The sequence below is a fragment of the Pseudonaja textilis genome, chromosome 14, assembly GCF_049901715.1.
Source record: "Pseudonaja textilis isolate UNSWEBS1 chromosome 14, rPseTex1.2, whole genome shotgun sequence".
Taxonomy (NCBI): Eukaryota; Metazoa; Chordata; class Lepidosauria; order Squamata; family Elapidae; genus Pseudonaja; species Pseudonaja textilis.
Window position 1 is genome coordinate 11,583,293 of NC_142003.1, and position 22,789 is coordinate 11,606,081.

Below are 22,789 nucleotides of genomic sequence, written 5' to 3' on the forward strand. Positions count from 1 at the left end.
AGGAGGACAGGTCAGGAAGAGGGTGCCTCAGCTCCACGACAAGGTCTGCTTGATTAGCCTAGCCCAACACATTGTTGGGTCAGCCATAACCTCTAGGCATGTTGCTTCTCAACAACTACAGACCTGGATCTATGGCATTGTGGAGAGAGGGATAGCCCCAATCTCTTCAATAAAAGCTGATTTCTTTTTTAATGCCAACGTCCTAATATTAACTCTCTTGTGAAATTTCTACTTTCTAATTTCTGCATATGGATTTTGGAAGAAATTTTGAACTCTCCTTTAGCTCCACAGAGAGTTGGATGCTGTTCCCCAAAGAGGAAAAAGCAAGAAAGGGGACAAACAGCCATTGTCCAGTTCTGGTGGATGACAATTTCCATCATTTCTCAACACAAATAGAGTTGATCAACCTGTGGAGGATTTTATGTAGCGATTCCCTACCCCTCAGAGGCCTTTGCTTGGCCTGCCTCCCTGATTGCCAGGCTCTCGTTCTTCCAGGACTCCCCCTGTCACGGATTGCCCTCAAAGTCCAGCCCAGCCCAACAAGCAACACACCACTTGCAGGACCTCCACAGAATGAATGTCTAATCATTCCATTGTTTCTGACTAAGTGAACTACAACTCCAGAAAGGTAATCTCTTCATAATATTTGTTATTCTGAAAAGGTGCTACCAGATCCTCTTGATTTGGTGAAGAGAGCCCAAGGTTTTTGTCTGCTAATGTTTCAAGGTAGCAAGTATAATGCAGTATTCAATATTTCTTATCAGGCTGTCAACAACTAGTAGACACCATGTCATGGTCTGTGGGCAGAAACTGGCCAGTGCCCCATTGATGTGCCCAAACGGAGTTCCTCCCCCACAGCCCAGCCCACCTCCTGGCTTACCAAACCAGCCACCAGCCACTGTCTGATTTCTCCAGCACTTCCACCACAATCCCAAACTCAAGGGAGAGTTCATCTGGTTCCTTGGCTCTGTAGGCCTTGGTGACATAATAGAACATCCCTGGAAGGAGGAGGAGGAGGAGGAGGAGGAGGAGGAGGAGGAGGAGGGGAAGAGGAAGAGGAAGAGGAAGAGGAAGAGGAAGAGGAAGAAGAAGAAGAAGAAGAAGAAGAAGAAGAAGAAGAAGAAGAAGAAGAAGAAGAAGAAGAAGAAGAAGAAGAAGAAGTGTGAGTGCAAAGACGCCTTGTAACTTTGAACTGTCTTCAAACAAACAGTCGTAAGTCAAGGATCGCCCATATTGTAAAAATGCCAGTGGGCTGATGTGAGTTTTCTTGCCAACATAACATTCCTTTTAAAAAGGTAAAATAATCTAAAACAGACGGATGGGTGTGCAGGGACCCTGGGACCACCAGAATGCAACACCAGTTCCTGATCTGAAGATCTGGCTGGGAAGGGGATTGGCTCCACAGCCTTTAGAAATAGAAAAAAATGGTTGGATCTGCACGATTTCATGCCATTATCTCTGTACTACAATAGTATTTCCCAATCTTAGAAACTTTAAGAGATGTGGACTTTGACTCTCAGAATTCCCCAGGGAACATGGGAATTGTAGTCCACATATCTTAATTGTCATGTTTGGAAAGCACTGGTCTACAGAAAGAGTTAGGGGGGCAGTTAGGATTCACCTTCCTCGTCGTTTTCTTCCATAATGGGCATTTCTTTGCTGTCCTCCAGGTACGGAGCTGGGAACCAGGCGATTTGCTTTCGGTTGTTTTCCACCAGCCACCATCCTGAGGCAAGAGATCATGGAGGGGTCAAGAAATGAGCTGGGTGCATTCCTTGGGGCAAAAAACAGGCATGGAGGGATTGCAAACATCTATCTTCTGTTCCCACCCAAAGGCCCTCAGCTTCCTTCGGGAGCCATAATTGGACCTTAAAAGCATGTCGAGGGTGAAGCCACATTGACATGGCCTGGTGAACAGCCAGCTAGGCTTGGATCTGGGCCTCTCCTGGGCCTCAGCAAATGATTCCCCCCAAATTTGCTTCCAAAGACTTCCTTCAGTTGACCTGGGTTGCTGATGGCTTCGTGAACAGTACATCAAGGGTCTGTCAGGCCAAGACTCTTCAACATCTTCATAAACTATTTACATGAGAGAACAGAAGGGGAACTCATCAGATTTGCAGACGATGCCAAGCTGGCAGGAAGAGCCAACACTCGGGAAGATAGGCTCAAGATCCAGATGGATCTCGACATATTTGAACACTGGGCCCTACCTAACTAAATCAAATTTAATGTAACAGAAAAGCAAGGTCTTAAACTTAGGTAAGAAAAATCAAAAGTACAGGTACAGACTAGATGAAAGCTAGTAACTGTGAGAGGGATCTTGGAGTCTGAGTGGACAGTCACTTAAATAGGAGCCAATAGTTTGCGGCAGCAGCCAAAATAGCCAATGCAATCCCAGGCTGCATCAACTGGTAGGATAGAATCAGGTCACGTGAAGTAATAGTACAAAGCCTTAGTAAGGCCACCATTAGAATACTGCATCCAGTATATCTTATTATCCTTGGTTGGATTCATACATCCACATGATACATTTAGTTTGATTTTGGTTCAGCCTGTTGTGTGAACTTTCCAAGGGTAGCTTGTAAATCATGATTTGTGGCTTAGAAGTGGTTAAAGGGTGAGATAGTGAGTCTTAGGCATTAAAGCCAATTGAGTGTTCTTGGGTCAATAACCAGGAGAGTGTGAGTTCTAGTCCTGCCTTAGGCTGGCTGGGGGACTTTGGGCCAGTCAATCTTTCTCAGCCCAGCCCACCTCACAGGGTGGTTGTGGGGGGCGAGTAGGAGAAGGAAGGAATAGTAGAGATCTTTACTGCCCTGTAACTCAGGGCTTCTACAAATAATAACGGCAAAATATAAATAAATTCATTAAATTATATATATATATATAAAAACGGATGTGTGTGTGTGTGTGTGTGAGAGTAGTGGGGTTCAATTTTTTTCTACTACCGGTTCTGTGGGTGTGGCTTGGTGGGCCTGGCAGGGGAAGAATACTGTAAAATCTCCAGTCAGAGGTGGGATTTGTCCATTCTCCAAACTACTCAAATTTTCTGCTACTGGTTCTCCAGAACTGACACCCCTTGGGTGTGTGTGTGAGAGTGTGTGTGTGTGTGTGTGTGTGTGCCTTAAAATGGCTTCTACTGTACAGCACAGTGGACTTGCCATGGTAACGGCTCCACAGTACTCCAGTACTCCAGAAGGGGGCTCCCTCTCAGCCCTCCAAGGAAGACTTGCAATGTTGCACAAGAGACAGTACAACAGCGTGAGCCCCGACCAAAGGATTTTCCTGTCTAATATAGGATTGGGATAAATAATTACCTGGGCGATGCCGGGTTATCAGCTAGTAAATAAATAATAAATGAACCATGTTCGGGAGTGCCCACAGACAACATGCAGCCAGGCCTTGACATCCAATTTCTGCCAGGAGGCACAGGGTTCCCTACCTGTCCTGTCCTTCATCAGCACTTCCAGCTTTTCTGCCTTGGTGGCTTCAAAGGGCTTGTTTTGGGTGTCTTGAGTTCGAAAGGGTGCAACACATTGGTACATCTGGGAGATGACCGGCTGGGTGATGGTCGGAATGGGTGCCCTGGGAGCCTCTTTCTTCCTCTCTCCCATTTCAGAAGGCAAAACAATGATGCTGCAGGAGGAAAGTCATGACATTTGAATGGATATTGCCACCGCAGCGTCTTCCAGGGGTTCCTAAAACTGCAGCTCGTAACAGCTGCTGCAGGCAGTCCTCGGCTTATGACCATTTGTTCAGCGAATGCTCCAAGGACCGCAGTGCTGAAGGAAGGGACTGGTGAGGGCCCCTGTGGCCCCCTGATTGCCACCTGGGTGCTTGGCCAGTCAGCGGGAGAAGTTGGCAGGGCTCCTCCTCCTCCTCCTCTCTGGGGACTGGCTGAAAAAGCCCAAGCCTTTGGCCCAGCACCCTTTCAAGCCACCCCCAGTCAGGGCTGGGCTTTCTCAGCAGGCAGCACCGGGCTGGGTTTCTGCAGGGATCCTTGCTTGGACCTGGGCATGGAGCTTTGCCAGCTCCCTTTCTGCTCTTGGGGCGGCTGGAAAGGCGCCCTACCGAAACCCAAGCGAGCCCCAGGAGGTGCCCATGCAAGCAGTTCTGAGGCCCTTTTGCGGTGGCTTTGCGGAAGACCTTTTGGATTGCATATTTTGCAATTTCCTCTTCATATCAATATGGAACTCTTGTAACCTTAGAGCACTCCCTGAATCAATCTGCTCGTTTTTCAGTCTTGCTTGCTGAATAAAGGAAAACAGCTTGTGAAATTCTGACTTTTCCTTCCCCTCCCAGGCTTACCCAGTCAAGATCAGATCTTGCAATCTCACCATTAAGTTCCAGGTAGTCCTTGACTTATAACAGTTCATTGAGTGACCATTCAATGTTTCAATAGCACTTAAAAAAAACTGTTTCTCACCCTTACAACCATTGCTGCTCCCCACATGGTCAAAATTCAGATGCTTGGCAATGGGTTCATTTTTATGACAGTTGCAGAGTCTTGTGGGGTCTTGTGAAAGTCAACGGGAAGCCAGATACACTTGATACCTGTGTTACTGACTTAGCAATTGCAATGATTCACTTAATAAAAGTGGCAAGAAAAGTTGTAAAATGGGGCAAACTCACTGAATAAATGTTTCACTTGGGCTTAATTGTGGTCGTAAGTCGAGGAACACCTATATTTATAAATTTGGAAGCAGGGACCTGAAATAAAATGTCCCTTTTGCTCCTAATCTTCTGCACGAGTTGAGCCCTTCCGCGCTGTGCTCCCAGGGCTCGGGGTATCCCCGCTGTTGTCCCATTGGCTCCCAGAGTTGAAGGGAGACCATCCTGCTTGACCGGTTTCTGATTCATTCACCTGCGACCGTTCAACAATAAAGCTTAACATCTCCTTACCTACTGCATTCATCCTCATCTCTGGATCCTCAAAGATCGAATTGTGTGGCACTGGCCACTGCCTGACCCTTGGCAAAACTTAATGAATTTGTGTGGCCTAAAGCAATTTCGTTGTACCTTTTCTGAATATCAGAAGACAATGCCCTGCGTTTACGTCTTGTTGGATTTTCCTCCCCTGCAGGCTGGCAGAAACCCTGGAACCTCTGCCAAGATGCTGCTGAAGGACAGCTAAGAAGCCACGACAAAAGAATTCCAGTGTTGCGAGTCCTCTTTAGAGTGAAACCAAAGTCCGTACTCCCGAGTCTCACAGTACAAAGAGCTAGTTGGCAGGACAGTTGGTTTCCCTCTGTCTCTTATTCTTGTAATGGCAGATCTGAAATCAGATTGTCTTCCCCTGCTGATGTGGACACTGGCTCTTGCGTATTTAGCCTTTCCTCTCAGATGGTTTGCATGTGAGTTTCCCTTTATGTACCCCACAACCTGATAGGCTTGGAAGTAGCCTGTCCCAAAGTCTCTAGCCGCCTTCCGTGCCTAAGGGAGCCCAGGAGCAGCCCCCTCCCTCCCTCCCTCCCAGGAATGAGTCGGGCATCTCCCCCCGCACCCAACTGGCCTCACAGCCATGAAGAATCGAAGGGGTGGGGGCCAGGGCCACTCCTCTCCCGACGTTGTCTGGCAGGCCAGAGTCAACCTATACCAGAGTCAAGTGACCGGGCAGGGTTCCCCACCCGCTTTTGTCTCTGGGTCTCCAGAAGAAGCCGCCTGGAGTGGAGAGCCGGCCCTTGGCTTCAGCTACGGCTGCCTGTAGTTCTGCCTTCAAGTCACAGCATGAGTCGATGTCTGAACTGATGTTACATATTTTGTTATATGTTATGAATATATCCCAAATGTAAGTTATGAATATAGAGGGCCTGTAATACGACCATCGTTAGCCTTTTCATGAACTTCCTGGGAAACTCATGTTGTTGGAATGTGTGTACTACCAACCAGGGAAGATTCTGGGTGTAGGAGTGATTAGCTGGTGATACCAGGTAGAGCATTTGTGGGTGTGAGTCTTGGAACAAACAGTGAGGGTGTGAAGTTCTGGCCAAGATGTACCATACATGTGGATTCAGAGTAAACATGTTGGGTATAAAGAGAAGACTCGAACCCAGATCCCTGAAGCTCGGGAGAACTCTTGCTGGAGCGGAGACGCCCTGAGCCTGCTTCCCAGCCCACTCTAACGCAGCCTAAGGCTCACCTGTGTGGAGAGTGTAGGGGAGCACTGGGGGAATGAGCAGACTAGCTGGGCAGCAATGCTTACAGCAACTTGAGTGGGCCTAACTTAATGTAGTAAGATAACTTTAAAATTAGACAAGTTTAGGTACACATATGTTGAAAGGCTGGCAATGAAGCTTAACTGAACACTTGCCTTGCTTCTTTTTGTCCGAGTCACACAAGAATAAAAGAGCTATTGGGAAATTCAGTGTTATGCCACTGAGCCTCCTGAAATGCGCCTTTCTTCCCTGCTCTTCCCTAAGAAACCCCTTTTCTTAGAAGTACCTGTTTTCTGGAAAGGGGGGCTCCAGATCCTGGCCGTGGGCTTCAAGAAACCTAACCACGTCTTCTCCTCGGGAGATTTTGGCTTCAGTCTTCAGCAGCTCCTGGCAATAGACCTCCAGCAGCCTCAGCGTCTCCAGGCAGCGGCTCAGCTTCTGGTTCTTCCTCAGCATCGCATTGGCCTCTGTAAGGGGGAGAGCAGCGTTACCCCCGACGGAGTTCCCCTCCTGGGCACACACAACCCCACACAAACCGTTTTTCAGCACCACAATTTGTGTGGGGTGTAATGTGCAGCTCTGGAAGAACCCAGGAGGGTGGAGCTCTGCAGGGCTGGAAAAGCACAAGCAGCCTTTTCATTGCGCACTTAAAGGGGCACCCGTGCTCTAAAATCCTTCCTTGGGAGGAGGGAATGAAACTAAATGACACGTTGCATCTGACAAGTCTTTCTTCCCACAACTGAACAAAGAACAGAGGTCTAGGATGATAAGAAGCTGTTTTTGATTTGTAATTCCCCTGAACCTAAAGCAGCCCCTCCATTGTGGTCTTTGTGGCCAGACAAAGCCTGCACTTGTAGTCCTGGGAGTGGACAGTTGAAGAGTTTTAAGCTGTTGGAAGAAACGTCCTTCTGGGTTCAGTTCCAAGTGGAGAAGAAAGATACTGGAAACACGGTGACTGCTTGGAAAGATGGTTTAATGGTGGACAGAACCACATGCTTTGGGTGAAGAAAGAAGGAAAAGGGAGAGAGACCCTTGGTTTTATACCCTCTGTTGGGCCCCACCTTAGTGTTTCCTGTTCCTGTGTAAGAAATTATCCCATTGGCTGTCAAGGTTCCCTGGAGGTGGGGGGGTCTTGGCTAACTTTGTAGGCTTTGTCTGGACCACATGGCTTCACCTGAGTGCTGGCTGATGCAATCTTCCCAGGCCAGGTGGTGAGATGGACAGAGGCCTTTGTTATGTAGAATACTCTGCCCCAGGCCTTAATGGCTCACCCATTAACAAAGGTGGGGGCAGGCTGAGTTTCTGCCTCTCTGAGTTTCTACTTTTCTTTTTAGGGGAAATATTCTGCCTTTTTAAGTATATCCCAAAATATTTCATTTTCCTAGGAGAAGAGTGGGTTTTAACCTCCAACAAAGCCTTGTGAAGTCAATGTATCCCTTAACTCCTCTCGAAAACTAAAGTGATACTTTTTCTCTACAAGAGATTAGTAGGCAAAACTGCAAAACTTAAAGCGCCCATTTCCCCGCTCTGTACTCCAAGGCTCCCTGGCCTGAAGCCTACATCATAAGGTACCCAACACCTTCTGTGGCCTCACAGGCCAAATAAAGGCATCCCCAGAGTGACTCCCCTCTGCACAAACCATCGTGTGTTTGGTGGTGTGTGGGTGGTTTGTCATGAGGGGCTGCTGATTTAGCACTTCCACCACCAGGAGGGGAGACGCCATTTGAGTAGGTCATGGGTGTCCAGCCTTAAATTACGTGTCTCTCTCTCTAAATCTTATTGAGTGTTGGTGAGAGCAACACTGAACAGAAAGCTTCACCAGCCTAATTCAAGCTAAAATCCACGGAAAGCCCAGCCTTCCCTTTTACCTCGAAATCTTGGGAGGGTCCGGTGGGCTTTTTTCAATAAACCGCTCTCAATGGGGAATTTTCTCTTCAGTCCTTTCTGAAAAGAAAGCCAGAAATGAGCTTGTGCTGTCTGGCCAGCCCTGCAGGTAAACCCTCAAACCCGAGTTCAACCAAAACTTACATGGAGGGTCCTAAATTCGTCAAATGTCCTGTAAATGAGCCCCTGGGTTTGGTCAGACCAGCAGACAGAAAGCATGCAGATCTGGAGAAAAAAAAAACACCACCCCATGAAATCCACTTTAACCTAAATCATGCAATGCTCTCTTTCTAGCAGAAATGAAACTCAAGGCAATTACCAAGAAATACCAATTTCTTTCATTTTAAAGAAATAAAAAGAGTGCTGTGTTAGTCATAACAGGCAGGTAACTCAGTTGCAATGGAGAACAGATTAAGCTTTTTGGGGGGGTGGGGGGGGGGCAGCCGTGGTATCTCCCAGGAAGCAAAAGAGGAGAAATCCAAAGAATCCACAGTTGCCCCCTTGCCAAGGCTGAGTTACCACTATGACCCAATGATTCCCTAAGATGGAAACTGGCTAGCAACCCATTTGCCTTTGTGGGCTAACGTGAGCCCGGAAAGCTCTGACTGCAGCTACGGCCCTGCCAAGGCAGGAACAGGGAGCAGCGAGCCAAGAAAACTGCTGCGGCCAGCAGTGGCTCCCCAAATGGCACGTCTCACCCCAGCCCTGGCGATTAACCGGGATCCAAACCATCGTAAAAAGACTTCACTACAATGCCTTCCAAGCTTCCAAATATTCATAAGAGGCGGGGAAAGGGGCCATTAGTACCAAAGGCGACCGAAAAGCCCAGGCTTCCCAAGGCCCCCTGCCGTTTCCCAGGGGCCCCCACGGCTGGGCTCAGGGCCAAACTACCTTCTGCCTGCCGTGCTTCAACAAGCCCACAGCTGTCACCTCCACTGGAAACCTGCTGCTGCCCATCCTTCCGACTTGCTCTGGAGAGGAGCTCTGGAGCCCTGCCCAGGCGGGCAGGTGCCTTAGAAGCCCTGGCAGGGGCTGAGAGAGAGGAGGAGCCACTGGCCGGCCGGCCTTGCCCACCCCTCTGCTCCACCCTTCTGCAGGGTGCAGGGCAGAGGCCAAGGCTTTTCTCAGTAGGGCGGCAGGAGAGATTAGAAACACACACTCACACACACACACACTTTGAACTCTCCTTGGCAAGGCTCACTCTGGACCCTCAGTGAAGCCATCGCTCAGAACCCTTGCAAAGAGAGAGCGGGGGGGAGGGGAGCATCCTTTGATGGGAAAATGGTGTTGGGAAAATACAGTCCCTCGCCCTGCCCAAAGAGTAATCAAAAGCGCCAGGCACCATTTCCTCATTTCAGGGCTGGGTGGGTCACGCTGCCTTCCTCTGGAAGCAGCAGCTGCTCTGCCTGCCCCCTTCATTACCAAGCCCCCCCCACCCCACCTCCCCCATGTGCCGTAGCCCCATCCCTTTGGCAGCTGTGCCTGACTGCAGTTTTCAAGGAAACCGTGGGAAACGGCACGAAGGCCGCCTGGGTGACTTGGAGCCAGTTGCTCCCTTCCAATTCAACCCACCTCAGGGTTGTTGTGCTGGGCAAACAGGAGGAAGGAGGATTAGGTCTGTTCGCCACCTTGAGTTATTTATAAAATAATGAAGGTGGCATAAAAAATGAATGATGAAGACTGACTTAAGCAGTTGGGCCATAACATCTGTAAGCATGTTTCAGATAAATGGAGATTCTCCGTCCTCCAGGTCCTGGTTGTCCCAAAGGGGTTTTTCTTTCCCCAAGAGGCAACTGGACTTGAAGATGTTTCGCTTCTCATCCAAGAAGCTTCTTCAGCTCTGGCTGGATGGGGGGGAAAGGGAAGGATTTCATTCCATTATCCATGATATGCAGTCCATGCACAGATCTGTCCTTTGGGGACACAAAACAGCCACTTCATAAACGCCTGGCACAAAACAAGAGAAAGCCCATCAGGACAAGATTCAACAGTCCACCTGCATTTAAAAGACAAAGGCCACCCTTTTGATGACATTTAGAGCAGAGGACTGCTGGCTTGAAAAAGGGGTCAAAGAGGCCACCTATGACAAAATTGAAACCCCCCCTCAACAGCGGGGGAGGGATATGACATCACCTAGAAGTTCCATTTGCGCTACTCAGGTGACCCCGGGGACACTGATAAACCTCCAAGTGCCTCAATAAGTATGCAAATGACCAGCTTGAACCAAGGAGTATAAATCCTTCTATTTCCCACTATCCAGTCAGAGCTGAAGAAGCTTCTTGGATGAGAAGGAAAACATCTTCAGAGAAAAACAAGAAAGTCCAGTTGCCCTTTTGAAACAAAAAAGCATGTTCCAAGTAGCCCAAAGTGTTGCTCAGGGACCCCATCGGTTCCCCATTTCTGAAAGTATCTGCCTTCTGACTCAGATGTGTCTCTAACTGACTCTAAGTGGAGTCTTCAAGAAAGGAATTGCCTGATGCCCTTAAAAGCAGGAAGTTTGGAAGCATTCTAGCATTTGATTTATTTTCATCAACACATAGAAAGTATAGAAAGGTCATGAAACTCATAAACTTAGAAGCACTGATCAAATATTGATCAAGGTAACTAAACCTCCAGATGATCTGGGAGAAAGGACAAGGCCATTCTTTCAAATCAAAGATGGAAAAAGAATTGTGCCTCCCACAAACCATGCAGGAGAAGTAAATAATATTAGGCATGGGAGTCCATGGGAGAAGAAGGGTTAGGGACCAAAAGAAACAATATAGTGGTCACATTATTTTATTTATTAATCACATTTCTACACCTCTCATCTTGTCTTCAATCACCACTATGATCACAGGATCATAGAGTCGAAGAACCATAGAATAATCTTTTCTTGAAGACCTCCAACAAGGCAAAGAGGCAAGCCGTTCCATTTATTAATTAAAATGTGGGATAGACAGAATCAGAACCAGGTGGATTCATAATTGGCTAACCAGCAGGCTCAGTGTGTAGTTGTCAGCCTCAAGATATCTTCAGCATCCTATCTGCTGCATCTTCTCTGCTGTCATGCTTATTTCTTTCAGCTGTCATTAGCAAGGGCGGGGAGGGGGCACTTGGAGGGGAAGAGAGCTGGAGGTGTCTTGCATTCCTTTATTGTGGGTAAGCAAGGGGAGCGGGTGTATGAATTCTTGTCTTTAACTTTCCATTTCCTTGCTAGCTTCTATCCCTTGCAGCTGCGAAGCTTTATCAAAATATGTCAAGGTCAATGGACAGAGGCCTCATCACCACCTGAAGATGCCCACATGATCATATTCAGAACTTTTAATTGGAAGAATCTTTTGAACTTTGGGGGGTGGGAACAATTCCATCACTTTGTATATGTGATCTGCGCGCCAATTCTTCAGATTCGGAATTCAATCTGTAGCTTCCACTTTGATTTCCAGTAAAAGGATAACTTTGCTCTAATCCATGGAGTCTGAGTATTTCTTTCTTGGATCTTAAAGGGAGCACGCGGTGACATTATTCCGAATCTCCCCATCAGCCTACCCGAAGAAAACACCAACTTTTCTTCCGAGGGGGTTTCACATCATGTCATCTCCAGCCAGCGATGAAGACGACCAGGAAGCTGGGGGGCGGGGGGGCAGCCGATGCCACTACCAGAGATGCCAGGCACCGACCTGCTGGCTGACCTTACTCTGGAAGAAACCCCAGCTGAGAGGCCCAGGTGGTCGTTAGGTGTTGGATGGAGGGATCCCGAAGACCCCCCGCTCCCCTCCTGGGATCACTGTAAGTCCGAGAGGTGCGAGGGAACGGCTGTGGCAAGAGAGGGAGGAGATGGAATGCAGGCTGGATCAAGCCGGGCAATTCCCTAAGGATGCTTCTGAGAAGCCCGGCATAGCTCCAAGGTATGAGGGGGAAGGGGGAGCGAGTTCAGCCTGGGGAAGTCGGGCTGCCCTCGCCCCCCTAGCCCAGCCTACGACAGCGCAGCAGCCGCCTGCCGCCTGGGGGGCCCCAGCAATAGGTGTGATCCCTGGAAGATGCAACCTGCCCCCGTTAGATGTGAAGTTTGGAGGAAATCCCAAGGATTTGGGTTTTTTCTTGGTACAAGTCAGGAGCTATATGGCAGAATATGAAAGGGATTTCACCTCTGAAGCAGCCAAAGTGAGATGTGTTACCAGAGCCCTGGAGGGGATGGCAGCAGACTGGATGGTGACTTTATATAATGATAACTCCCCCCAACTGTGGAACCTCAATGTTTTCATGACTGCATTGAGGAGGAGGTTTGAGGACCCTCTAGCGGAGAGAAAGGCCAGGATCAGAATGAAAACCATAACTCAAGGGGGGAGATCAATTGCTGACTACACCCAAGAGTTCAGACAGCTGGCATACCACATCCGAGGCTGGTCCCAGGGGGCCCTGATAGAAGCCTACAAAGATGGCTTAAATGAAAATATATACCACATGTGCATCTCCAGAAGGGATCCAGATGACCTGCAGCTGTGGTACTTGCTAGCGGAAGAAGTGGAAATAGATCTAACCCAGAGCAGACGCAGAGGAGGCCCCGTATAGAGCAAACCGCTCCACCCACGTCCCCGAGAGGCCCCAAACCCTCGGAAGGGAGGAGTGATGGCAAGAGCCAAATCCACTGCCTGTTTTCGTTGCGGGAAGGAGGGCCACTGGATTGCGGACTGCTGGGTCAAGCTGGATCCAAAGGGAGTGTGGGGCCCAGGGAGGAAGCCCGAAAAACCCCCAGCCAAGCCTCACGAAACTGGGCTAAAGGTAGGGGAGGTTGTAGAGGTCGCCCCTCCGGCGGGAGAGGAGCTGGGACCTCCGACTCCCCTCGAGAGCGAGACCGACTCGGAAGATGACGTCCCGGTAAGTCCTAACAAAGGGCCCATGACCATCCCAATAAAGTTAAGGGTGCCCACCTCAGGGACCGAGGGGGAGATGTTGGCCTTATTGGACTTCGGGTGCACGAAGTGCGTAATCAGCATGAAAGTAGTTAAGGGCATGGGCATCAGACTGAGAACTTTAAGAATGCCCATATCCTTTTGCCAACTGGATGGATCTGAGGCGGGAGGTTGCCCTGCACGTTTTATAATGGAACCCCTAGAGATGACCATGGGAACCCACAGCGAGACCCTGTGTTTTATTGTGGCCCCTGGGTTGGCAGTGGAGCTCCTCAATGGAGCTACTTCTACTGGAGGGAAGCATGAAGTGGGGTATCTCAAGGTTCAGTCTTAGGCCCAAGACTCTTCAACATCTTCATAAGTGATTTAGGTGAAGAGATAGAAGGAGAACTCATCAAATTTGCAAACGACACCCAAATGGGGGTGGGGGGGAACTACCAACACTCTGGAAGATAGACTCAGGGTTTTGACAGACTTGAACACTGGGCACTATCCAACAAAATGCAATTCAGTGGTGAGAAAAGTAAGGCTTTACACTTAGGCAAAAAACCTCAAAGTATAAAACAGGCGGTACCTAGCTCAACAGCAGTTATGGTCTAGGAGTAGACAATCACTTAAATATGAGCCAGCTGTGTGTTGCAGCTGCCAGAAAAGCCAATGCAACCTTAGGCTGCATCGACAGAGGGGTAGAATCAAGGTCATGTGAAGTATTAGCAATGCTCTTTATACTGTCCTGGTACTTAGCATCGTACTTAGAATGCTACGTCCAGTTTTGGTCACCCCAGTACAAGAAAAGAGTGCAGAGAAGAGCAAAAAAAGGACTGGGAGGTTCAACCATATGATGAACAGGTGCAGGAACTGGGAATGTCTAGTCCACCAAAAACAAGGATTAGGGGTCTTCCAATATTTGGGAGGCTGTCACAGAGAAGATGAGGTCAAGCTACTTTCCAAAGCAACTGAGGAAGGACGAGAAGTAACAGGTAGAAGATCATTAAGGAGAGAACCAACCTAGAAATAAGAAGAAATTTCCTGACAGAACAATGAATCAATGGAATGACTTCCCTTCAGAAGTTATAGGCGCTCCATCACTGGACATTTTAAGAAATTGGACAGCCATTGGTCTGCAACAGGGTCCCTCCTTGAGCAGGGGTTTAGATTAAAAGACCCCCATGTTCCCTTTCAGTCATTATTCTATTATGCTCACTGTCAGGAAAGTTTTCCTTAGTTCCAGGTTGGCTCTCTGTTGTCCATTATATACTCAGCAGGGACTAGTGGCTAACCAACACAATTGGTGCTTTGGAACTAATTAGAGTCAGACGTGCTTAGCACTTGGATGGGCAATTGCCAGGCAATAGCAGTCCCATAGGCTAAATTCAGATGGTGGCAATATGTTCTGGAGGAAAGCAATGGCAATCCCTTTGTGTACTGCAACCAGGAAAGCAGATTGGTTATGTCCATGTAATGGCCAGGAGCCGGTTGAGCTTTTTATTCCTCTGCCCACAAATTCATTGGGGAATTGTGTCTACTTCTAGCTGCCACTGTGGAATTTATGGTCATCCTGCAATTCATGTAAGATAACTTAAAATTTATTTGTTTGTTTATTTGATTTGTCAGTTGCTTACAAGATAATAGGTATGTATAAACATGAGTAAGAATACAGGAAATAGGTACAAATAAATGGGGACAATAGGACAAGGATGGGAGGCACCATGGTGCACTTATACACACCCCTTACAGACCTCTTAGGAATGGGGTGAGGTCAATAGCGGATAGTTTGAGGTTAAAGGAGTCGGGGTTTGAGGATATAACAACAGAGTCAGGTAGTGCATTCCAGGCATTGACCCCTCTGTTGCTGAAGTCGTACTTCCTGCAATCAAGTTTGGAGCGGTTTACATTGAGCTTGTATTTACTGTGTGCTCTTGTATTGTTGCGGTTGAAGCTGAAGTATTCACTGACTGATAGGACATTGTAGCAGATAATTTTGTGTTCTACGCTTAAGTCCAACCATAGGCGGTGTAGTTCAAGGTTGTCCAAACCCAAAATTTTAAGCCTGGTGATAAAGGGTATTCTGTTGCGAGCAGAGGAGTGTAGTATTCCTCTCGTGAAATACTTCTGGACTCACTCAATTGTATTAATGTCCAATATACAGTGTGGATTCCAGACAGATGAGCTGTATTCAAGTATTGGTCTAGCAAAGGTTTTGTATGCCCTAGTTAGCAATGCACCAGAGGAGAAGCTTTGTAAAATTAGATTTACAACTCTTAATGCCTTTTTGGCATGGCACTTAGGTTATTTGATATGAGTGCTCCAAGGTCCTTGACAGAGTGAGGGTCATCAACAAGGTCATATCCGTCTAGCTTGTATTTGGTGTACTGATTTTTTTTACCAATGCGTAGGACAGAGCATTTGTTGGTTGAGATTTGGAGTTGCCAATTGTTTGCCCATTCAGATACATAATCAAGGTCGCTTTGAAAGACAGTAGCATAGTTGAATAGTTTTACGTCATCCGCAAAGACTCAATTGCTTATAAAGTGATCGCAAAGGGCATTTATATAGTGTATAAAGAGGGTGGGTCCTAGAATGCTGCCTTGGGGGATACTGCTGTTAACTGGAGCAGGGTTTGATATAGCGCTCCCTATTTTTATTATTTGTTGCCTGTTTGACAGGAACACAGTAATCCACTTATGAAGGGATCTGGGAATGCCATAAGAGTTTAGTTTTAACAGTAGTTTGTCATGTACCACTGAATCAAAGGCTTTGCAGAAGTCTATATAAATTACGTCTATTGCTTTACCCTGGTCGAGTAGAGTAGTCAATATGTTTTTGCAGTGTAGGAGTTGTAGATTGCAGGACGATTTTTTGTCTTCTTTCTTTACCATAACCATCTCATTATAAATTCTGCTTCAGAAACTTGGCCTCTGGTAGTAACTGGCAAAACTGATGGAAAATCATTTTTTATATAATTGAATAAAGAAAGTAGTGTCAAAAATCTATTCCAATGTCAGTAAAAGATTATAAAATATTGACAGTATATTGCATGAGGTTTATTTGTGCCATCTGATTTCCTCATGATTCAGTGCAAATATTTCCCTGATTCCTGCACACATCACACCTCAGTTACGATAATTTCTTATCCTACTTCCTTGGGAAAATACCTTTCTGGCTAATATGAGCTAAACCAACTTTCTACAATTTGGTGTCCCAACATGTCTTGGGATTACTATATGTGTACAATTAGGGATTAACTATTTTTAAACTCAGATGTTTGTGTCCATTTCTCAGTTGTGCTATGAAGCACTTCTTTCTGATTACATGCAGCACTTTTGTTTTGATTGACCCAACTTCACAACCAACAGTGTCCTCTGACTGACAAATAGATTGAAACTCTGGCATTTAGTGATAATGAATAATGTTGGCTTGAGGGTCACCCTTGCATACCCAGTCTTTGGGAAAGGCACAGGGAGTGCTGGGAGTGTAATCCCAGCCTATCTAGAAGAATCAGATTTTGGACTGGCTAAGCCAGCTAGAAGGCAGACCAGATTAATAGGAGAGAAACAGTGAGCAGGGTCCATGTTTGATAGGTCAGAGGCCTTTTTTTCCCCTATTCTTCTCTGATGGACACTACAAGCTGACTGAAAACTATGTTTATTTAAGGCGCACCTGCCTCTTGTTTTGAGAATCTATAAGACTGCTTCTCAACCTAACGAACTTTAAGATGTGTGGACTTCAACTCCCAGAATTCTCCAAGCAGCCGTGCAATGAAGTCACACATCTTAAGGCAACCAAGGTTGAGAACCACTGCTCTGTAAGATTCCCAAAGTCATTTTGCTGAACTTGTGTTTGCTACAAGAACAGCTGTCTAATTCACTCTCAGTAATTCTGGATGACTTACAAAGAAAAAAACAATAAAAAGAAATAACCCCACCCCCATCAACAGCAATCAAATATGCCATTTGATGGGCTCCATCCCACTCTGGGGTCCCCAAGCTTGTCGACAAAGCCTTGTCTTTAGCACCTTGTAAGGAATGTCAAAATGGGGCTAATCTTATCTCTGTGGGGATGACGTTCCACAGGGAGGGAGCCATGCCGGAGAAGGCCCTTCTTCTTGGTCCCATTAGATGGTCCTCTTTAGGAGAGGGGATGTGTAACATTCCCTGCCTCCCTGCTCTGGTGGGTTGGGTAGATGTGACTGGTCCTTCAAAGAACCTGGTCCTAAACCAGGGAGCAGCACCTTGAATTGGACCCGGAATCAAATCAGCAGCCAATGCAGCTCCTGCAGGAGAGATGGCACATGTGCACACTGAGGCCTGCAGACAGATAGGTATAGGTATATAGGCACATAGATATATATATTTTTAAGTACACATATTTTTCAAACATGCAGAACCTGGTTGGTAGAGCCTCCTTCTTGAAAAGCCATCTATCTGTACATCTCACCACTGACTGGTGCCCTCAATTGGGTTCGATTTACCTTCCAATTGATACATGGAGCCTCAGATTTATGTTCAGAGGCAAATTATTCCTTTGAGAGTTCATGAAAGGTCTTTAAATCTCTGGCTCTGTTAGCAGCAGCACACGGAGCCAAATCAGCAATTTCCCAGCAGACAAGTTGGTGGTAAAACTTCCCTGAATTAAATAACCCTAGAAGTAACAGCGCTATCAAATGTTACCTTTCTCCTAGCATTTGATTATCATTTGCTTTGATTCACCATTGAATCCTGGTGAAATAAATATTATAAAAGGGAGAGAGATATAGGGCAACCCAGATCCAGTCTTACAAACAAGTGGGCCTCTGAAGTTCAGAAGGACACGGACACACGTTCCTTCTTTCAACTTCAGGCTTGGAAATTTTCTAAACTAAAACTGATTCGAAGGAAACAAAACCTGACCCCAAAGGGCCCAACCCCGCAGGGCAGGCACCAAATAGGGGCCTTCCCCACTTGCTGCACACCACAAAGCAAACAACTCCCAGCAAGCCTTTTGTCTGCCATGTCCTCATGGTGTTGCCTGGAAATAAAACAGCCTTAAGTTGTGCTCAGCTACACTGGTAGTTAAAATGATATTTTTCTCTCTTATTTCCTTGGAAGTGTGGGAAGCCCCCTCCCCCGAGAATAAAATATTCTGGGGAATATTAAAAGAGGCAGAATATTATATTTCCCCTAAAGGAGAAGAGGAGAAACATGTTCTTAAAAGCAGAAAGCAGCCCTAGTTTTCCTGCTACAGGAAAACAGCCTCAAGCAGAAGCCTGAAGTCTAGAGATGGAGATTTTGCAACCATGAAGAAAGCCAGGCCAACGTATTCAAATCAAATCAAGTTTATTACAGTCAAAGATCAGAGACCAGAACAAATAAAAACACTCAAGGTGTTCCATCGCCAGGACAAAGCAGACTCGAAGACCAGAGTTGAATTCAGCTCTTTATTTAGCAACCAGTAACTTCAACTAAAGTCAAGCCGTGGCAGCCCTTTTTATAGTGGCTGCTAGCGGCTCGTAACCAATGGCATGTATTCAAACTTCCCGCCACTTAGGCGGCCAATCAGAAACAGTTGTTATTAACCAATCGTTAAGCTAGGTTGTTTAACCAATAGGAATGTAGTATTAGAAGTCTATATTTGAATACACTGCACCCCTCCCCTCTTGGTTCGCTCCAACGTTATGTGACGTAATCGCGCAGGTAGGTGGGGCTTTTGTGAGTCCTAGTTGACCTGCACAGTTCAGTCTCTGTGTTAGTCTCCAGCGGTTCGGACAGGCCTGCTGTCCTTCCCGCTCTTCTCCTAGGAACCTCCTGGAAGGGTGCCTCAGCCATGCCGCTCCCGCCGTGCTTTGTTGGGTTGATTGGATGGTCGGCGTGGTCTCCCAGCATTGTGTGCGGGCAGGTAGAGTTGGCTTAGCTGCTTCTTTCCTGGGGTTCCTTCAGCTCTCTTTTCTCGGAATCTTCTAATCGTAAGTAATTTTTATTTTTTTCTGGGTTCTTGGCTTATGGTTGGTGGTTTGTAACCTGACTATTTTCATTTCCTTTATTATTTAAAGGTTCCCCCCACTCTGGTTTTTTTATTACTATCTGGGGGTGTTTGGGGAAGTGTTTGTTCCATGTTTCGGGGAACATTGGTATTTCGTTCAACGTGTCATGACTGTAGTTGATCGATGTGTCTTTTCCATGATCTGCCACCAGCTGTTTCTAGTCAGTATGAACGAGGGCCTGTGATTTGTGTGATTGTTGCCGATAACCACAATGGTTCTCCGGTAAGATTTTTTGCATGTACTAAGTTGCCTGGTAAAAAAGAGCAGTACTTACTGGAAGAGTCTGGTGGCTTTTCGGGGTTGTAAGTGGGGTGCAGTCTGTCCAAGTAGGAACGCAACTTTCTTCCCATCAATAGTTCAGCTGGGCTCTTGTTTGTTGCCGTGCATGGTGTTATATGTTGGATGGTGAGTATGGTATTGATTTTTTCTTGCATGTCATTTCCTTCAATCTTTTCTAATGCTTCTTTCGTGTAACGAACCATGCATTCCGCCCTTCTGTTCCCCGCTGGATGAGCTGGCGCTGTCAAAGCGTGTCTTATTCCTTGTTCTGCTAGGAATTGTTCAAAAGCCAAAGCTGTAAACTGTGGCCCATTGTCCGATACTACTACATCTGGTAGACCGTGGGTGGTGAAGTCTTTTTAGTTGTTTGATGACGGCTTCTGTTGTTGTTGAATTCATGATGATGACTTCTAACCAGTTGGAATAGGAATCCACAATGATTAGATAAGTATATCGTTTTGTGGGGCCAGCGAAGTCCATATGGATTCTTGACTAGGGGCCTCTGGGTGTCTCCCAGTCAAGAACCGGTGCTGAAGGGGGAGTGGGTCTGGATGATTGGCATTTGTTGCATGTTTTGACCCAGGTTTCAATGTCTTTATCTATTCCTGGCCACCAAATGTAGCTTCTGGCCAGGGACTTCATCTTTACCATGCCCGGGTGTCCTTCATGTAACATGTTTTGTCGTGTCAGCCGATACGATCACAAAAGACGCGAGGCAGTGACGGGTTTTCAGCTCTTTTATTTAGGTTTTAAAATCTGGCGCCGGCTGGGTATGCGGCGGCTTATATGGGACTGGCGCCGGGCGCCGCGGCCAATGACAGCCGTTCGAATCGCCCGCGATCGGCTCGGCCAATCACGGTCGATTCCGAACGGCCAATCAGTGCCGCACGCTCGACCAATCCGGTTGCTGTGCGCTTTGTCCAATCAGGACTGCAGGATTTCAAGAATGTTAATGTCCATACAGAACACCCCTCCCCTCTTGGTTCGGTCCTACGTAACGTAGTCCCGTAAGTAGGCGGGGCTCCGTACTTGCCTACTGGACCTGCGCAGATTAGTTGTTTCTTGGCTGTCGGCCGGTTCGGTCGGGATCTGTGTCGCTCTCCGCCTCGTTGATGGAACCGCCTGGAAGGGTGAGTTGGGCCTCTCGCCGCAGCTCCCTCCTGGTCTACCCGGGCTGGTCAAGTTGCTGGCTTTGCTGCTCCCGCTCGGGCTTCCCGGGCTGGTTGAGCTGGCTTGGCTGCTCCCGCTCGGGCTTCCCAGGCTGGTCGAGTTGGCTTGGCTGCTCCTTCCAGGCGAGGCTTCGAGTGGGTCATTCCCTGGTGCTTTGGTAGGTGAGTATTGCTGGTTTCTTTTTGGGTGAGTTTGTCTGTTTTGTTCTTTGGGGGTTTTCCCTCCCCTCTTGGTTGGTGTTTTGGTGTTCCCTCTCTGTTTCTGGTTCTCTGTTTGTGTGTGCTTGCGTGTCGGTTGTATTTCTCGCGGTGGTTCTCAATCTTAGCTGATCGAAGTGTCATTTCCATGCTCGCCCATCGTTTGTTAGTAGTCGGTACGAGCGGGGACCCGTTACCTGGGTTATCGTTGCCAGTATCCAGAGTGGGTCCCCTGTGAAGTTTTTTGCATAGACCGCGTCTCCTGGTGAGAATGTCCGGTGCTTGCTGGTGGAGTCGGAGGGCTTCTCTGGGTTGTATGTGGGGTGCAGGCAGTCGAGTGGTGATCGCAGCTTTCTTCCCATCAGCAGCTCTGTCGGGTTCTTGTTCGTTGTTGTGTTCGGGGTTATGTGTTGTATGAATAGCATCCTGTTGATTTTGTCCTGTATTTCCCCGGTTTCGACTTTTTGAATTGTCTTTTTCGTGAACTGGACCATTTTTTCCACCCTTCCGTTCGCCGCCGGGTGAGCCGGTGCTGTCAACGCGTGCCGAATCCCCCGTTCTGCTAGGAATCTTTCGAAGGGTAGTGCAGTGAACTGGGGGCCGTTGTCCAATACGATGACATCTGGGAGGCCGTGGGTTGCGAATAGTTTGCTGAGTTCCTTGATGACGGCTTCTGTGGTGGTTGTTCTCATGTCGCTTACCTCCAGCCAGCTGGAGTAATCGTCTACCGTCACCAGGAAGGTGTGTCCTTTGGTGGGTCCCGTGAAATCTATGTGAATCCGGGACCATGGCCCTCTGGGGGTTTCCCATTCTAGGACTGGGGCGGTGGGGGGGCTTGGTCTGGATTCTTGGCACTGCTTGCACGATGCCACCCAGGCTTCGATTTCTTTGTCCATCCCTGGCCACCAGGCGTGACTTCTGGCCAGGGCTTTTGTTCTAACGATGCCAGGGTGCCCTTCATGCAGCATGTCCAAAACTTTTTTCTGTAGTTTTTCCCCCACAGTAAACAGCCCTTTTGTGTGAAGAGTTCTGTTTGGTGGCTCTGGAAGGTTCTGAATTGCTCACCATCGTCTTTTTCCGGCCACCCTTTCTCCACCCATCTTAGAACCCGCGCCAGATGTTTGTCTTTATTTGTTGCCAGGGCAATGTCTGACGCGGTTAGGGGGAGATTTGGTAAAGTCTCTATGCTCAGGGTGGACATGGTGGGTGCTGGGTCAGCATCCAGGTCGGGCAGCGGTGTGCGGCTTAATGCATCTGCATGCGGGATTGACTTACCGGGGCGATGGTCCAGCCGGTAATTGTAAGCAGCGAGGAATTCGGACCACCTTGTCATCCTCGGGGATAGGATGTTCGGGGTGGCCCTGTCCCCCGCCAGGATTCCGAGCAGTGGTTTGTGGTCTGTGATGATGGAGAAAGTCCTGCCGTAAAGGTACTCGTGGAACTTCTTTACGGCTGCGATGATTGCCAGGGCCTCTTTGTCTAGCTGGCTGTAATTCCTTTCCGATTTTGAGAGAGTCCTTGAAAAGAAAGCGATGGGTGCTTCTTTTCCATTGGCGAGGGTGTGGCTGAGGACGGCCCCGACGCTGAAAGGGGACACGTCGCACGTTACGGTTAGGGGTAGTGTTTCGCTGTATTGGATGAGAACAGTGTCCGATGTGAGCAAGTCTTTTGTTCTGTTGAATGCGTCTTCCTCTCGCCTTCCCCAGCTCCAGGTGGCTGTCTTGTCGAGCAGCCTATGCAACGGTTCCACCGTGGTTGCCTTTTGGGGCAGGAAAACATTATAGAAGTTAATCAACACCAGAAACGCCTGCAATTTGGTTTTATTACTTGGTCTGGGGGCTTCCTTGATGGCTCTGATTTTTTTTTCTGTTGGGTGGATCCCGTGCTGGTCTAGGAGGTACCCTAGGAATTCGACTCTTTCTGTGCGCAGCTGGCATTTTTCTTTCTTGACTTTTAGCCCTGCGTCTTTGAATCTTTGCAGCACCTCCCTCAGGCGGCTTTCCAGTTGTTTTTGGTCAGCCGCTGATAACAGCATGTCGTCAAAATAGGGCACTACCCCTTTGATGCCCTGGAGGAGCCTCTCCATTAAACTTTGGAAGACCCCCGGGACTACGCTGACTCCAAACTGGAGCCTCTTGCAGCGGAATGCCCCGCGGTGGGTGACTATGGTCTGCGCTTCTGCAGTTTCCTCGTCAA

General features: G+C 47.8%; 1 protein-coding gene across 2 annotated transcripts in view; it reads right to left on the bottom strand.

The window, feature by feature from the left end:
• Positions 1 to 22,789, bottom strand: part of NOXO1 (NADPH oxidase organizer 1) — a 46,368-nt gene that overhangs the window by 1,597 nt on the left and 21,982 nt on the right. The window contains exons 1-7 of one of the 2 annotated variants that reach the window (XM_026704026.2): positions 8,928 to 9,070; positions 8,181 to 8,261; positions 8,021 to 8,096; positions 6,439 to 6,619; positions 3,440 to 3,633; positions 1,622 to 1,726; positions 881 to 998 (exon numbers count right to left, since the gene is read on the bottom strand). In XM_026704026.2, the coding sequence (XP_026559811.1) occupies positions 881 to 998; positions 1,622 to 1,726; positions 3,440 to 3,633; positions 6,439 to 6,619; positions 8,021 to 8,096; positions 8,181 to 8,261; positions 8,928 to 8,993 (821 nt within the window). In that variant the 5' untranslated portion in view covers positions 8,994 to 9,070. Of the gene's footprint in view, positions 1 to 880; positions 999 to 1,621; positions 1,727 to 3,439; positions 3,634 to 6,438; positions 6,620 to 8,020; positions 8,097 to 8,180; positions 8,262 to 8,927; positions 9,071 to 22,789 lie in introns of those variants that run through there. The other variant, XM_087912556.1, reaches the window with a different exon arrangement.